Source organism: Drosophila miranda (assembly GCF_003369915.1).
Source record: "Drosophila miranda strain MSH22 chromosome Y unlocalized genomic scaffold, D.miranda_PacBio2.1 Contig_Y2_pilon, whole genome shotgun sequence".
Classification (NCBI taxonomy): domain Eukaryota; kingdom Metazoa; phylum Arthropoda; class Insecta; order Diptera; family Drosophilidae; genus Drosophila; species Drosophila miranda.
In genome coordinates, this window is record NW_022881614.1 from 30397525 (window position 1) to 30416224 (window position 18700).

At 42.9% G+C, this 18700-nt stretch overlaps 1 protein-coding gene across 1 annotated transcript; it reads right to left on the reverse strand.

Annotated features, from left to right (window-relative positions):
* Positions 1–421: 421 nt before the first annotated feature.
* Positions 422–17671, reverse strand: LOC117193934. Its single transcript, XM_033398598.1, has 3 exons — positions 17652–17671; positions 16113–17008; positions 422–628 (listed from the first exon to the last, which is right to left on the reverse strand). Exons 1-3 carry the CDS (start codon positions 17669–17671, stop codon positions 429–431), a joined length of 1116 nt encoding a protein of 371 aa, XP_033254489.1. The 3' UTR covers positions 422–428.
* Positions 17672–18700: the final 1029 nt, after the last annotated feature.

The window sequence follows — 18700 nt, forward strand, 5'->3', positions numbered from 1 at the left end:
TATCGGAAAAGGTACCTTCTAGCAGACACTTATTGAAGACCTCGGCGAAGGCGGATGGCTATAGTGCCAATGCCAGTTTTAAAGCCCTATTTGGGATTGCATCCGGGCCTGGGGCTTTTTTGCTGGGCAGGCTCCTACCGGCTTCCAGGATCTCCGCTTCCGTGATCATTTCGATGCCCGTGATCGGTGCGTCGCTTTCTAAGGGGCCTGGACGCCTCTGTTGCTCGCTGGGGAACAGGGTGTGCACTATGTCCTCGAGGGTGCTAGGGTTCGTTGGCGCCTTGCTCCCGGCACTTAGCCGCTTCATAACGATGTTGTAAGCCCTGCCCCAGGGGTCTTGTTCCGCTGTGTCGCAGAGCTGGAGAAAGCATTCCCGCTTGCTGCTCCGAATTGCATGCTTCAGTGCCTTCCTGGCGGTCCTATACTCCTCATGCGATGTGACGAACCGAGTCGTGCGTCGCGCTCTCTGCTCGTCTGGCCCTTAGACACGTTGTCCGGAGCCTGTCGATGTCGGCGTTCCACCACACGATTGGCTCGTGGTGCCGTATGAATGGCTTCCGCTGTCTCATGCTCCTGTCACAGGCCTCCTCCATTCGCAAGGCGAGCTGGTTGGCCGATTCGTTGGCACTTGTAGTGGCCAGTTGTGACTCTAAAACTCCAGAGAACAGCTTGGGAAGTACGGCCCTCGCGTTTAACATTAACTCTTCTCTTTACAAAAAGAAGATAAGAGATCAATTACAAGAGAGCAGTAGTTAAAGCTTCCATTGAAGAGCTTAATGTCTAATTTAGAGAAGCAGCGTGGATATGTGGGAGTTATGTTTTAAAGCTTTACTAGAAATCATACGATTACTCCGTTAGTCGTGGAAGCTATGTGTAAGCTTTGCTTAGCATCGTACGATTACTCCGTTATCTAGGGAAGCAAGGTGTAAGCTTTGTCTAAAATCGTACGATTACCCCGTTGGTTGTGGAAGGTAAAGTTCCGATCGTAAGGGCTAATGCAAGTAATAGAACTTCTGGCTAGATCATTGCTATAGTGAAGCTGTGCGAATTCGGATGTGTCTTTTTATACAAATATATAGATCCAAGTGAATTTGAAAACGTTGTGCAATCAAACACGTGCCAAGTAAATTGAAGTTCTGGTGGACTACATTATTCCTTTTGGATTAAGAAAAATAAAAGGTATTTGGACCTTACAATAGTGACACAGCTTTAACAGTCTCGTATCATAGGGCTGGAAATCTTACTACGTTCGACACTGGGAAAGAAAAACCAATTGCCCCCACTCCAAGAACGAGGTCGTCAAAGTCCATCGACTTCTTAGTAGATCTGGGAAAGACCTCGGATTTCCCAGGAACCAGCATCTACATAAACCAACGATAACTACAACCAAATAAACCAGAAAGAGCCGTCCGAATGTATACTAGAGTGAAACCCGAAGTTATGTGGATGCATACTTGAGCTGAAGTACATTTTGGAGTAAGACGAGAAGAATGGTTTTCTTGCGAATTCGGGGAAACTAATATGCCGCACTCGTCACCCTTCTCGCTTATGAATTAAGCGCGCGGCTAAGGCTTTCGCATGTAAGGCTCCGCAGTGTGTGGAGTGGCTCTCAAACTGTGAAAATAAAACATTATTATGCGGCGATCCACACTGCCGTTTAATAGTCGTCGTGTGAAAATGTACCAAAGTATTAGTTTTGAGTCTCGTCGTGAGATTTTCCATTTATTAAAGATTAGGCTACGCACTAACTATTTTTGTATTGTATAGATTAAAAAGAAAAAAAAAACCAATAATGTATATAATTACCCATAATTAGAAATTAGCGCAAATGAAAACCACATTTTTTTTAAGATCAGCCGTTGAGTGGCAAATCGTCGTCGTACGGGTATGGAAATGGAAAGAAAATCGGTGTTTCATCCGAATTAGAAGTGAAGACCTGTATATTCATAAATTTTCTCCCTTCCTCAGAATATGTTCCTACGTCGCCCCTTGAGCTCAACGGACACGCTGGATAATTCGTATAAAGTTTGAGTGAGTAACGAACTTCCTTAAACGGAATTCTCGAGTATTTTCGAAATATATATCTGTCTTATAAAACTTCTATTCCGGTATATAAAACAACCATATCCGTGACATAATTTAAAGCGAATCGGCCACTAATTTTTCTTTCACGTTTGCCTTCTAGTTATATAATTATCATATTTTTCTCTTCTTTCCAATTTAATTTCTTTTACGCCATATTCTCTACACATAAGTCCTATATACATATACACATATAACTAGGTATAACCTGCTACTATTTCCTCCTTCTTTATTTAATTACTTTATGCTAAGTTTATACTTATCTGGAAAACCATGAAGTCCAAACCCTTAAATTTTGAATTATTAAATAATAATTAGTAGATAATAATTGAACATTAAACCTTTCGTGTTTGTCCTGAGTAGAGCCTGAGGAAGTCCGACGATCAAATAGAGATGCGCTCGATGAGGGTTATGCTGTCGATTAAACGGCATACTAAAGGTAGGGAGGGTAGAGAAGGGGTCAAAGTCATCTGAGTTCCCCAAGAGCGACGAAATATAGCCTGACTATTTGTCGGTAGTCGGTTAACCAGTTAGTTAAAATTCACATTCTTTTCTTTTCGATTTCTTTTGTAGAGTTCCTTTTGAACATTAAATCAAGTGTACCTAAAACATCTTTGCGAATGTGTTCGTATAGCAGATAGGAGAGTAGGAAAGATCCCACGACATTCCGGCGAGCTAGTTAGAGTATAGCTAGAGGTACACGTTCCGAAATCCTGCTATACTATTGGTGTCTGACCGTCAAAAAAAAGTATGTACAACCTCCAACCTAACCAAATAGAATCCGCCAGGTAGCAAGGGATGGAAACTGATATTTTTTTTGTTACCAGAATTAATTTGCGAATATACGACAGCTATTCACAAAGGCGGATAGGTCGGCCAAATTATAATAGGATAACCCCAAAATAGTTTATGAAGGAAGAGTATCGATGGCTTTCGGAAGTCTAATTTTCTAGATACAGATTTGGAAATTAGCCACTGCCAAGGTTACTGACCACATATACATACCATAGACCAATTTAGATTTCATTGGGGTTATATTCCGGCGACAAGCGAAAGCGTATATCGGAAGGAGTCAAGCTCGAAAAGGACAAATATTAGGTATTTAGGAAAATTTTGTAGAATTTATTGAAGCTTTGGTCCTATAATTAGGGATTTCCACATTTAGTGATCAGAACTCGTATTACTGGGTTACCTTAACATGTCACCAGTAAAACGTACCCCAGGGGGCAAGGCGTCGGGTGACGTGGACGCCCAGATCTGTGGTATATGTCAAGAAGCCATAAGAAGAAGTCAACTAATATGTACTGCGTCTTGTGGGCACCGGTATCATGATACTTGCATGAAAGAATTCGTGAAAAATAACAGAAATTGCCCCGTATGTAGGGCGGAGTTGAATCCGGAGAAACTTTCGTTTGATGAGAATACTCTAGCAGCCGAATTACCACCCGACAGGGGTTCGGGTATAGTGCCGTTAGAAGGGGGATCCAACCCGGAGTCAAACGCTTCAGAGAGAGGACATCAAAAGTCAAGAGGGGCTAGGCCTAAACAGGGACGGGGAACTACATCGCGCAGAAAGATGCATACTAGGTTGCAGTCTCAACAGTTTCGGGATAATTCTTGGGGCAGTATCAGCCATAGGTCGGGCGAAGGAGATATGCCGGAAAGAACCCTTGAGGTTATACAAGCCTTGATAAAAGGTGAGCAGAAAGATATGATGGTGGAGCTAAGTTCATTCGTTAAGAATTTGATCGAAGAAAATCTACGCGGACAATTAGGTAGGATGACTATAGCTTCAGATAGCACGCCTGTGCAAGCGACAAGGCAAAATCACGAGCCAAATATAACAGGAAACTCGTTGTCTTCAGAAAATGGAAGGGAAAGGGGATTACCACATCCAAATGTATCTAACAGGGCAATAGCTCCTGGGAAGGCCGCTAATATCTTAGCCAGTTGGCGACTAAAGTTTGACGGATCCAAAGACGCTATGCACGTCGACGAATTCCTGTACAGGGTTCGTTCACTTACATCCTCCACTTTAAATAACGATTACGAATTACTCTGTGACAATATGCATCTGCTTTTCTCGTCTAAAGCCAGCGATTGGTTTTGGAACTTCCATAGAAAGAACCCACAGTTTTCTTGGCAATCTTTTTCTGCCTCGTTTAGACAACGATTCGATGATGCTAAAGATGATTTCGACTTGTGGGAGTTGATTAGGAAACGCCGTCAGAGAGAGGGTGAATCGTTTGACGATTACCAGACGGCCGTCGAAGAATTATTGTCCAGGCTCTCACACGAGGTTAGCGAAAATAAGTTAGTAGACATTTTAAAACGTAACGCAAAAACGGCCCTCAGATATGAACTCTTGCATCTCAAAATCAGCGATCGAACTGGCCTGAGAGAAGAAGTTCGCAAGCACGAAAACTTCTGTAAAGACAACCATAACCCTTTTCCACGAGGTAAATTCAGCAAACCGAATGTAGCAGAAATACTTACGGACAATGAAGATATGGAGGAAGAAGACGTTTCGCAGATTTATCGTAAGAAACTAGTATGCTGGAACTGCGACCAGGAAGGGCATCGTTTTGATGATTGTTTAGGAGAAAGGCGAATTTTCTGCTATGGGTGTGGTACTAAGGATATTTATAAACCTCGATGCGTCAAATGTAACCCAGCGAAAAACTTGAAACGGGATGTACCGACCGGAGCCCAGTCAGTACATCCGACCAAGAACAGCAACTAAACGAAAGGAAACCAATTACCTTAAGAGGGCTTTCCGAAGGGGTAGTTGACGTAAAACCGGATATGATACTACACCAAATTTGTACAGATATAGATGTAGCGACTCAAACGATGGTGAGCAAAGAGTTAGATTCAGAAAATGTGAATACGGGGTTTAAATTGATAGTTAAGCCCAAACGATCGACGGTCCGGAGACGAGCGTTCTGGAAAAAGGTCCAATCTGTTCGAAAACGTTTAGTCTCAGCAGTTATTCTGAGTTCAGATAACCGATTGTACACGGAGGTAATGTAGTAGTTTAAGTTGCTTGATGGCAACGAGTAACATTTATTTGATAAGTATGTTGGACTTAAAATTATAACAGCTCCAAGTTTTACAAGTATGTTTGTGAATAATTATAAGCGTGTACGTCTAATGCGTGGCTGAACTGACAACTGACTGATCTCTCTCTCTTGCTATCGGCTCTCTCAGAGCCGATAACTGCTCTATCCCGACGACACGACGAAAACACGACCGCTTCGTGTCTCTCTCTTTCCTTCGTTTCCTACATTCGGCTGTCCTGACGGACCATTCGCCTCGGATGGGTCTAGCCAAGGTTTCATATATTCTGAAACTGTAGAGGTCTTATAGGGACCCTCAGTATCCCCAATCTTCTCGACTTCGTACCTTCCATGATTCTTTACCCTAACCACCTTATACGGCCCTAGATACTTTCCTTTTAGCTTTAATCCAGTACCATACTGAGTACGCTTGATAGCTACTAGCTCATTAACCTCATACTGTCTATCTAGTTTCCTTTTTAAGTCAAAACTCTTCTTGTTTTCCTGCTGTAACCGTGCAATGTTTTCAACTACTTCCTTTCTAATTTTTTCGCGGTCCTTGTTCAACTCTTCGATAAGTGATTCTTCCAATATTTCTTTTATTTTTGGATCCATTCCTATACGCATGTCTAGCCCAGTCAATATCTTGAAAGGTGTTACCTTGGTACTTCGCGGCTCAACACTGTTGATCATTTGCTGTACTTTTCCTAGATGCTTATACCAACTACCGGAATTACCCTGACACAATTTCGACAACATAGGCACCACTATCTTGTGCATCCTTTCGACTTGACCATTCCCACGTGGAACGCCTGTGGCAATCATTAAATGCTGTATTTTCTCTCTCTCACAATATTCACGAAACAAATTGGACATAAACGCTGCACCCCTATCCGTCACTATTCTGTTCGGATTACCAAAACTAGTCCCCTGAATTTCCAAACACTTAACGACCTCTTCAACACCTGTACTACGTGTAGAATATAACCAAACAAACTTAGAAAATCCATCAACGACAACCAGTATATAATTGTACTGTTTTTTAGTCATTTCCATTGGTCCAACGTGATCAATGTGATACGTTTGTAACGGCCTATCACCCTTGTCTATTGGTTGCAAATAACCCTCACGTTTTCCTGTCTTTTCATTGACAATGATACACTCGACACAACTATTTATTACGCGCCATACTTTGTCTTTTAACTTCGGAATATAATACGACTTTTCAATGATATCTTGTGTCTTTTTAACTGAAAAATGTCCTTGCTTATGTGCTATTGATATAATCTCATTTTCCAACTGAGCTGGTACTACGATGAGATCCTTATCCGGATCCTTAAACAAAATCTGATTCTGAATATAATAATCCTCATATTCCTTGTCCTCCACAATACTTTTAACAGCCTTAACCCAATCGTCGGTTAGCTGAGCTTCTTTCAAACGATGAGCTATACTTTCGGTCACCATAAAACAAGATACACGACTCAACGCGTCAACGTGCCTCATCTTCGTTCCTGAGCGATGTTCTATAACATAATTAAAATCTTGTAGGTACATGGCCCAACGTGCTACTCTCAAAGGAACGGCTTTCTTTTTGATCGTCATTGTAAATGCATTACAATCTGTGACAATTTTGAACTTTATACCCAAAACGTATACACGCCATTTCGCTAAAGCTTCGATAATTGCCAGAACCTCAAGGTCATAAGCAGGATATTTCTCTTCACATGGCTTAGTCCTACGGCTCATATATTGAACTGGATGGAATTGGCTGTCTTCCAAACTCTTTTGCAGTAACACGGCTCCATACCCCCATTTTGATGCATCAGTATGGATTTCTGTCTCCAACTTCGGGTTGTACATTTCTAAAACAGGTCTACTAATCAATGCTACCTTTAGTTGTTCAAACGCAACCTGATGTATCTCCTTAAATTCAAATTTAACATCCTTCCGCAGCAGATCTGTCAATGGTTTTGCAATAACAGCATAACCCTCAATAAACTTTCGGAAATAAGAAGTCAATCCTATGAAACGCTGCACTGTTTTTTTATCAACTGGCACTGGGAACTTTTCGACTGCCCTCGTCTTCTCATCACTTGGTCTTATCGTATTCTTTTCTATTATATACCCCAGAAAATTAACCTTTTGTCGTAACAGCTGACACTTTCTCCAATTTATACGTAGCCCATTCATTTCCGCTATCTTCAGTACTTTTCTCAACTTTAACAAACCCTCTTCTATATCTTGACTACAAATAATAACGTCATCCATATAGACTGCTGCTTCATTATTCTTTACCAAATCTCTCAACACAGCCATTATAAATCTGGTAAACACCGCTGGAGAATTTGAAATTCCAAATGGTACATATAAAAATTCGAACTGACCATTCTGAGTCACAAAAGACGTATATTTTTGAGACTCGACTTCTACAGGCACATGGAAAAAACCATTCGTTAAATCCAAAGTGGTGAAATACTTTGCACCCTGCAGTTTCTCCAACACTGTATCCATATGTGACATTGGAAAGTTATCGCGAACTATTTTCTCATTCAGCTTTCGGTAATCACAGCATAGTCTCTTGCTACCGTTCTTTTTCGGTACCAACACTACTGGTGATGCATACTCCGATGTACTTGGCTTTATAATCTTCTGAGCCAGCCACTCTTCCACTTGCTTGTCCACGATTTCCTGTTCACACAACGGTAATCGTCTTGGATGCTGGAAAACTGGTATCTCATCCACTAATACAATTTTCATTTTTATCGGCGCATCTACATTTCTCTGAGGTTGGTACTTTCCTACCATACCCCTAACCTCTCTAGCATGTGCTTCACTGAGATGACCAACATCAATTGAAAACTCCTTCTCAACTTCGTCAATACTTGACATGCAAATGCCTTTATATTCATTAAACAATTCCACGCATGAGGACGATGCTACCTGATCAAGTTTCTTATCTTTATCCTCGCCACAAACTCTACGAACAAATCTTGTTCCTGTCTTAGAAACTTGCATGTCCACATGATCCAGAATAGTCCTTCCTAAAATGGCTTCAAAACCGAAAAGCTACCAAAAGTTACAACTTGACTATCTCCAATACCTGTTAAACATTTCTCCTGGCCGATCAGTTCAAGATTTCCAAATTTCAAAAATACCCTCCTGCGAATTAAACACAAATCTGCTCCAGTATCAATCAAACCTTGGAATACCAAATTCGCGTACTTAATATCCTTTAATTACAAACCTGATGGAGTGAAAATACCTGACGGCTTATTGACGACTTCCTTATCTCGAATAATGTTCGTATTCGATCTCTTTTCTTGTCTGGTTTCGACCTTGACATTACAGCTTGCAGCACGGTGTCCTGGTTGGCCACATTTGAAACAACAAAAATCATTTTTGGGACAATCTTTCCTCAAATGCGATTTATCTCCACACTTAAAACATTTCCTAAAATTCTCTGCCATCGACCCTTTCACCGAACTCTCACTTTTATTACTCAGCGGCCAATTCTTACTCATCGGCTTGGATCCGCCTCTAGCTTTCTGGATTCTCTGCCATCGACCCTTTCACCGAACTCTCACTTTTATTACTCAGCGGCCAATTCTTACTCATCGGCTTGGATCCGCCTCTAGCTTTCTGGTAAACATCGATCTGAAATTTAAGCTCCTTTAAGTTTCTAGCTTGGTACAGCATTGCCTTACTTGCCCTAGCGTCTGGTATACCATCCACAAAATATTCGATTAAACTCTCATCATCTAGTTTAATTGGCTTGGCTATCTCCATTAACGCATACAAAAACTCATGCAACGACTCTCCTTTTTTCTGCTGGCGCTTTTTCAACATTCTATGTACTTCTACGGACGACAGTTTAACACTAAACTCATCCAACAGAGCTGCCTTCAACGAATTCCAGTTACGAATATCACGCAAACTACGAGCGAAAGATTTTGCTGCACCAACTAACAACTGCTTGGCATAAATTAATAATTGTTATTGACTCCATTGAACAGTAGCTGCGCATTCTTCCAATTCCTCTATCCATTGATTGATGTCGGGGTTATTAGAACCAGAAAATTGTGACACACTACCTTCCACGTCTTTTAGCGTAAACCAAGATTTATACTCTGCCTGTCGCGTACCTGGTTGAACTGCTACGGTATCATCAACTGCTGTTACTACGGACTCATCCTCTGACTTTTCTTCATTCTCAACTGGAAAGCCGTGATGTATTAATAGTCTATCTTGCAAATCGCGCTTTCGTCCCGTCGTCTGCAACGCAAGCTCTCTTAACTTCTCTCGCAAATCTGCGACTCTCAGTGTCATTATCTCTTCAACTTGCATCGTGACGATTTAAATACAAAATAATTGATATTAGCTTACATATATCTAAGAAAATGTAATTAAATCAACTTAAACAACCTTATTACTGCTGGCCTGTTAACAATTTTCCAGTTAACATCGACTCCGAAAACGCCTTTAAAGTCGTCACTGTTAACGATCGCTTCTCTGTTAACGCTCACCTTACTATGGGTTTACCCTTTTTAACTCTCGCTTCTGCGCAGAACTTTCCAGACTCCAAATTTGACGCACACACACCACCACATCCAGATCTCGCTTGCCTGTCGATGTCGCTGTTGCCGTCCTCTCTTTGTTGCCTTGCCTTGCTCTCGCTGTTCGCCGTTAACTCGTTGTCGCTTCCCGAATCGTCGCTGCTTCTGCTGTTACAAAATGGTCGTCTCCTTGCTGCTTGTCTCTTCTTGTAGCTGTAGTCTCCGTCCGACGCAGTGCAACACAATAACAATCAATGTTCTTTGATTCTTGCTGTTTGCTGCCGTCGTTTTGTCGCTTCTGCTTCCTTTGGAACGAACGCACTCAGATTGTCGTCTCTGTGCCGCTTGTCTCCTTGTAGATCTAGCCTCTCAGACGCAATGCACAACAACAACAACGAAGGTTTTGATTCTTGCTGTGTTTGCTGCCGTCTGCCGTCGTTTTGTCGCTTCTGCTCTCTTTGGAACGAACGCGCTCAGATTGTCGTCTCTGTGCCGCTTGTCTCCTTGTAGCTCTAGCCTCTCAGACGCAATGCACAACAACAACAACGAAGGTTTTGATTCTTGCTGTGTTTGCTGCCGTCTGCCGTAGTTTTGTCGCTCCAGCTCTCTTGAATGTCTGCTCACACTAATGCGCCTTCTTCGACAAGTGTCTCTCTCGCACTTATAGGCCAGACTGCAATTCAATTTCGCACCGCGACCGATCTCTTGTGTCACCAGTCTCGTGTTCGCCAAAATTTCCAAATACACGCACAAATCTCACTTGCAAATGTTGTTGTCTTGGGCTTATTTTCGGACGAGCCCCCAATTTGTAGTAGTTTAAGTTGCTTGATGGCAACGAGTAACATTTATTTGATAAGTATGTTGGACTTAAAATTATAACAGCTCCAAGTTTTACAAGTATGTTTGTGAATAATTATATGCGTGTACGTCTGATGCGTGGCTGAACTGACAACTGACTGATCTCTCTCTCTTGCTATCGGCTCTCTCAGAGCCGATTACTGCTCTATCCCGACGACACGACGAAAACACGACCGCTTCGTGTCTCTCTCTTTCCTTCGTTTCCTACAGTAATGATCGAAGGGCAAACTTATAAGGCTTTGCTGGGTTCAGGAGCAACCATTAGTTGTTTGGGTGGGAGAGCAGCAACCTTTTTAGCACATCACCCACAATCTCAGAAGTGTTTGGGAACCATACGCACTGCCAGCAACGAAGCTTGTACCGTAGTATCCAAATTGGTGGTTCCGATTGAATTCCGTAAAATAGTTAAGGAAGTAGAGTTCTTTATCATACCAGATTTAAAGCAAGATGTTTATTTAGGAGTTGACTTTTGGAAAGATTTCGGTCTTCTATCCCAATTATTGATCCGAGAAGCAACTGTGAGCTGTTTGGAGAATAGAGACGATACGATTATGAAGGAAACGCCTAAAATGCATTCCCTAAATGAAGAACAAAGGAACCAATTAGAGGCGGTAATAAGAACTTTCCCGTCATATGAATGCGACGGACTAGGTCGTACACACCTAATACAACATTCTATGGTTATCAATGCCGAAGTACCCGTCAAACAACGACATTGGCCCATTTCCCCCGCGAAAGAGAAAGTGATGTTCGAAGAAGTAGAGAAGATGATTAAGCTGGGCGTGATAGAACCTTCAAATAGTCCATGGAGTGGCAATTGCGTCGTAGTAAAGAAAGGGAACAAGAATAGGTTATGCCTTGATTCTCGAGAGATCAACAAATATACCCGAAAAGATGCATACCCCCTTCCCCATATAGATGGGATACTCAGTCGATTGCCACCTGCCAAATACATAACTGGACTCGATATGAAGCATGCTTATTGGCAAATTCCCCTAGAGGAGTCTTCACGCCAATACACCGCGTTTACCATACCTAACCGACCGCTGTATCAATACAAAGTTATGCCTTTTGGTCTAACCAATGCCTCACAAACCCTCTGTCGTTTAATGGATAAGGTAATACCTGCTAACTTGCGTACGAGAGTGTTTGTTTACCTCGATGACTTACTAATTTTATCAGACGATTTCGAATCCCATTTAATGTTACTGAGAGAAGTTGCAGTACACTTACGAAAGTCTAATCTTACGATAAACATTGCCAAGTCGCACTTTTGCATGCGTGAGATTAAGTATCTGGGGTTCATCATTGGATACGGACAGGTAAAGACGGATCCGAGTAAAATTGAAGCTATTAAAGAATTCCCCGTTCCCCAAGACGGTGAAACAATTGCGACGATTCCTTGGTCTTGCCGGGTGGTACCGTCGTTTCGTCGACAATTATGCAACGGTAAGTTGCGCCCTCACAGAACTATTAAAGAAACCGAAAGCGTATGCGTGGAACCCTTTGGCCAATCAGGCATTTGAAAAACTTAAACAGTGCTTGACGTCAGCTCCCATTTTGTCTACTCCTGATTTCTCAAATCCCTTTTTGCTGTTATGTGATGCTAGTACTGTAGGAATTGGTTGTGTGTTAGCTCAGAAAAACGAAGAAGGAGAAGAATTACCCGTAGCATTGATGTCCGAGAAGCTATCTAAAGCTCAGAAAAACTACTCAGTCACGGAATTAGAATGTTTAGCGGTGATAAAGGGAATTAAAAAGTTTCGTGCTTATGTAGAAGGTCAGGCATTCGAGGTGATAACCGATCATGCCTCATTACAATGGCTTATGCGTCAGAAGGAGTTGTCTGGTAGATTAGCTCGATGGGCCATAAAACTACAGGGATTCTCTTTTGAGATAACGCACCGGAAGGGCTCACTAAACGTGGTAGCGGATGCCCTATCGCGTAAAGAGGAAATTACTGTTTCTGAAATGGAAGAGCAGGGTCCGATAGTTGATCTATCTGCCGCAGAATTTAAATCACCAGAATATATGACCTTAATTGATAATATTCGCGCTAAGCAACACAAATTACCAGACTTGAAGATTCTCAATGATTTTGTCTACAAAAGAACCGAACCTGATCAGGGAAATAATGGTGTAGATAATCTATCTTGGAAATTATGGATTCCTAGGGAACTCACCCAAGGTGTAATTTCGCGGGCCCATGATCCGCCCAATGCCGCTCACAGTGGAGTAGGGAAAACCATCGAAAAGATTAAAAGATATTTGTTTTGGCCAAAAATGAACAAGCAAATACGTGAGTATGTAACTCATTGTGAAGTGTGTCGTCACACCAAACACCCGAACACCGTGTTGAAACCACCCATGGGAAAACCAATGGTGTCTGATCGTCCGTTTCAAAAGCTTTATATGGATTTGCTGGGTCCATATCCCCGATCCAAGAAAGGGCATATTGGTTTACTTATTATCGTAGATCACTTCACAAAATTTCATTTCCTATGCCCCCTTAGGGTGTTTACTTCCAATCGGGTGTGCGATTACCTCGAAAATTATTTGATCTGTACATTTGGAGTCCCCGAGGTGATATTAACAGATAACGGATCTCAATTCGTTTCTGGAGCCTTTCAGGATTTTCTAACCCGCTTTGGGATACAACATATTCGTACGGCGATATATTCACCACAGGCGAATGCCAGTGAGAGACTCAATAGATCGGTGTTAGCAGCTATAAGAGCTTACATAAGCCGGGATCATTCCACTTGGGATACCAAATTACAGGAAATCAGTGCTGCTCTCAGATCCAACATTCACCAAAGCACCGGGTAGTCGCCCTATTTCCTAACCTTTGGACAAAATATGATTCTGAATGGCAAAGACTATGAGTTGCTTCGCCGCTTAAGACTCTTATCGGAGGATAGCCGCATTAGTTATCCGGAAGCACTACAAATTATTCGCGAATCGGCAAAGAAAAAGGTGAAAGAGTCACATGAACAAAACTCTAGGCGATATAATCTACGCTGTCGAAAAGTAGAGTTTAAGGTTGGAGAGCCAGTACTTGCCCGCAATTTCTGCCAAAGCAATGCCATTAAAAAGTTCAATGCAAAGTTAGCGCCGGTTTTTATTTCAGCCCTGGTATCTAGACGAGTTGGCTCATCCTATTATCAACTGAAGAACGAACAGGGTAAAAACTTAGGAATATTTCACCTCAAAGACATACAAGTAAAACACTAGGCAACTGTCCTTTTTCCGTTTAGGCTTCGCCAGTTAAAACTAGCGCTTCCTCAACTGTGGTGTAGTGGCCAGTTGTGACTCTAAAACTCCAGAGAACAGCTTGGGAAGTACGGCCCTCGCGTTTAACATTAACTCTTCTCTTTACAAAAACAAGATAAGAGATCAATTACAAGAGAGCAGTAGTTAAAGCTTCCATTGAAGAGCTTAATGTCTAATTTAGAGAAGCAGCGTGGATATGTGGGAGTTATGTTTTAAAGCTTTACTAGAAATCATACGATTACTCCGTTAGTCGTGGAAGCTATGTGTAAGCTTTGCTTAGCATCGTACGATTACTCCGTTATCTAGGGAAGCAAGGTGTAAGCTTTGTCTAAAATCGTACGATTACCCCGTTGGTTGTGGAAGGTAAAGTTCCGATCGTAAGGGCTAATGCAAGTAATAGAACTTCTGGCTAGATCATTGCTATAGTGAAGCTGTGCGAATTCGGATGTGTCTTTTTATACAAATATATAGATCCAAGTGAATTTGAAAACGTTGTGCAATCAAACACGTGCCAAGTAAATTGAAGTTCTGGTGGACTACATTATTCCTTTTGGATTAAGAAAAATAAAAGGTATTTGGACCTTACAATAGTGACACAGCTTTAACAGTCTCGTATCATAGGGCTGGATATCTTACTACGTTCGACACTGGGAAAGAAAAACCAATTGACCCCCCTCCAAGAACGAGGTCGTCAAAGTCCATCGACTTCTTAGTAGATCTGGGAAAGACCTCGGATTTCCCAGGAACCAGCATATACATAAACCAACGATAACTACAACCAAATAAACCAGAAAGAGCCGTCCGAAGGTATACTAGAGTGAAACCCGAAGTTATGTGGATGCATACTTGAGCTGAAGTACATTTTGGAGTAAGACGAGAAGAATGGTTTTCTTGCGAATTCGGGGAAACTAATATGCCGCACTCGTCACCCTTCTCGCTTATGAATTAAGCGCGCGGCTAAGGCTTTCGCATGTAGTTCTCCGCAGTGTGTGGAGTGGCTCTCAAACTGTGAAAATAAAACATTATTATGCGGCGATCCATCCACACTGCCGTTTAATAGTCGTCGTGTGAAAATGTACCAAAGTATTAGTTTTGAGTCTCGTCGTGAGATTTTCCATTTATTAAAGATTAGGCTACGCACTAACTATTTTTGTATTGTATAGATTTAAAAATTTAAATTTAAAATTACCCATAATTAGAAATTAGCGCAAATGAAAACCTCTTTTTTTTTAAGATCAGCCGTTGAGTGGCAAATCGTCGTCGTACGGGTATGGAAATGGAAAGAAAATCGGTGTTTCATCCGAATTAGAAGTGAAGACCTGTATATTCATAAATTTTCTCCCTTCCTCAGAATATGTTCCTACGTCGCCCCTTGAGCTCAACGGAAACGCTGGATAATTCGTATAAAGTTTGAGTGAGTTACGAACTTCCTTAAACGGAATTCTCGAGTATTTTCGAAATATATATCTGTCTTATAAAACTTCTATTCCGGTATATAAAACAACCATATCCGTGCCATAATTTAAAGCGGATCGGCCACTAATTTTTCTTTCACGTTTGCCTTCTAGTTATATAATTATCATATTTTTCTCTTCTTTCCAATTTAATTTCTTTTACGCCATATTCTCTACACATAAGTCCTATATACATATACACATATAACTAGGTATAACCTGCTACTATTTCCTCCTTCTTTATTTAATTACTTTATGCTAAGTTTATACTTATCTGGAAAACCATGAAGTCCAAACCCTTAAATTTTGAATTATTAAATAATAATTAGTAGATAATAATGGAACATTAAACCTTTCGTGTTTGTCCTGAGTAGAGCCTGAGGAAGTCCGATGATCAAATAGAGATGCGCTCGATGAGGGTTATGCTGTCGATTAAACGGCATACTTAAGGTAGGGAGGGTAGAGAAGGGGTCAAAGTCATCTGAGTTCCCCAAGAGCGACGGAATATAGCCTGACTATTTGTCGGTAGTCGGTTAACCAGTTAGATAATATTCACATTCTTTTCTTTTCGATTTTTTTTGTAGAGTTCCTTTTGAACATTAAATCAAGTGTACCTAAAACATCTTTGCGAATGTGTTCGTATAGCAGATAGGAGAGTAAGAAAGATCCCACGACATTCCGGCGAGCTAGTTAGAGCATAGCTAGAGGTACACGTTCCAAAATCCTGCTATACTATTGGTGTCTGACCGTCAAAAAAAAGTATGTACAACCTCCATCCGCACATACAATCTCACACCTCTACGAATATGAATTTCTGGCACATTACACACTTGTGTCCCCGAGGGCCTCCCACGTCTCGAGGCTTCTAGCCAGAGCGCTGGTGTTGAGCGTGTCCACGATGTAGGCTTTGCTCCTTGCGCTTGATCTGCTGGGTCTGGGGCGTTCGCCAATGGTGCATACTATGTCTTCGTGGTCGCTACCGGTGTACACGTCTCCTATTCGCCACCTTGCATTGCGCAGCTGCGAAGGGCTCGCGAACGTTAGGTTAATGATTGACCCAGCGCTACCCCTGCAGAAGGTTTGCTGGGAGCCCTCGTTCAGCAGCGCTAGGTCTAGCGATGCTAAAGTTTCTAGCAGGATTCGGCCTCTTGCGTTGGTGACTCGACAGCCCCACTCGTGTGCCCACGCGTTGAAGTCCCCGGCGATTAGGACTGCCCCGCGGTTTCTTGCGTCTTCAGCTAGTTCCTCAATGATTCGGGCGAAGGACTCGAGGGGTAGACTGGGCGCTAGGTAGCAGCTGTATACCCATAGGTTGCCAGCTCTCGCGCGCACAAATCCGTCCCCTGCCAGCACATTGCTGAGTTTGCAGGGATCGCCTCCACATGCCCACAGGGATGCCTTCCCTGTTCTGTCGGTCGCCCAGGATTCGTTGTCACCTGATTTGTACGGCTCGCTGAGTATGGCCAGGTCCGATTTGAGTTCTCTCACCGTCTGCAGGAGCAGGTCCTGTGCGGCCCTACAGTGATTCAGATTGAGCTGGATCACTTCGATCCTCTTGTTCCGGCTACCTCTCCTAGCTTCGAGAAGGGACACTGCCGGCTTCCCGATTGATGGCCTCTGTCCTCTCGGCCTCTCCCGGCGCAGACGAAGCAGGTTGCCTTGTTTGGACAGTCTGCTATCTTGTGCCCATTGTGGGGGATGTGTGTGCGAGTGTGTGTGTGTGCGGCTTAGTTAGGCGCAGCTGTCATCATTATTTTTCCAATATGCATTTAGCGATTTATGGACATGCGTGTCTGCAGCTTTGGCGACTGCGACTGAGACCTGACCAGATGCCTAATCAGCATCTCATATTGTTGCAGTTGCAGTTGCAGTGGCCGCAACTCCGTTGTTGATGCATGTGGCACGCAATTGCTGACTATTGTTTATATCTCTCTCTCGCCGTCGCTGACTCTGTCTCTGTCTGAGGCACTGAGACACACATCCTTGGCCATTGAACTTGTTGGAGAGCCTTTCGTGACACTCGTAGCAGTCTCGTCATCATCGGAACCATCATCATCAGCATCCTCATCAATGCCGTTGTTTATGCGAGTATTTTATAGACTTTTTTCCGGGTTCAGCGGCAATTGACGTCGCTTGACGTCTTAATTCTCTGGCTGCCGTCTCCGTCGCCGTCAAGTTGCCAAAGCACTTGAGGAGGCTTCTTCATCATCTGCTGGCCACATCTGCTCCAGCCACAACCTTGGTGTGTGTGCGTGCAGTGACGCCTTCCAGACCTTCCAGACTTTCACACACACACACACTTGACGGCGTCTCGGCATCCACTGGGTTTTCTGTTACCATTAATTGCAATTGCGTGTCCCAAAGCTTACTGCTTGCTGCTTCTGGCCATTGTTTGTCTTTGTTTCTTTCTTTCTTTCGTTCATATTTCCCCGAGTACTTCCTCTGAGTTTTTTTTTTTTGAGGAGCGGTTCGGGGCATAATATGCTGCCAATAATGCAGTTTTGGCCTACGCTCTGGCTCTGTAAACAAACATTGATCTTGAAAAATTATATTTACTCAAGTGATCAGCATCGTCATCATCCCATCCGTCGTCGTCGTCGTTGGAGATTGTTTTCTTTGCTGATTGCTGTGTACGAGGAGGAGTACGAGACCCTGCAGATGGATGACTCTCTGACGACAGACCTCTCCACAGCCCCGACACCACGGTGGCGATGAAGGGCATCTATGGCATTGGCAAAAACATTATGTGAGATCAGGCATGCGGCATGCGGCATGCGGCATACTGCATGCAAGCACCTTTCCGAGAGGTGTTGATATTTGCTTATTAAACACGGGACGCTTTTTGTGGGCCCTGGCCAAATAAGTTGACTGCTTAATGAGCCCAATCACGTTAATTTCTTGGCCAAATATTGGCCACTGGTGGAGCTCGTGCGGAAAGGCTTACGCTGGATGCGCTCTCAACAGGCAGTCCTACACTAAAGGTCGGTCAAATGAGTCCCGTAACATTTCACGCATAAATAGCCGCACCGAAACGGTATTCGTTCCAAGGGAGTTGCAGCTACAAAGGAACATTTTTCTTAATCAGAATCCAGCGACTAACTAACTGGCAAGGAATACATCCACAACTATAGCCGAATCCACAGCTACAGCAACAGCAACAGCTACATCATCGATCTTGTCTATCAATAGAGACGGCCACAAGAGGAGTACCAAAGGCCAGTTGGTGTAGCTGCAGCACATGAGGCAACATCATCAGCAGACACCCACAAAACCTGCAACCTGCTGCAACTTGTTGCACCCAGCAGAAAACAGCAACGGCAACGGCAACAGCAACGGCAACAGCAATGGCAACGACGAGGATGACGACGTCACTGGAGTGGAAAAATCACTTCCGCGTATGTGACCAAAGCGAACAGCA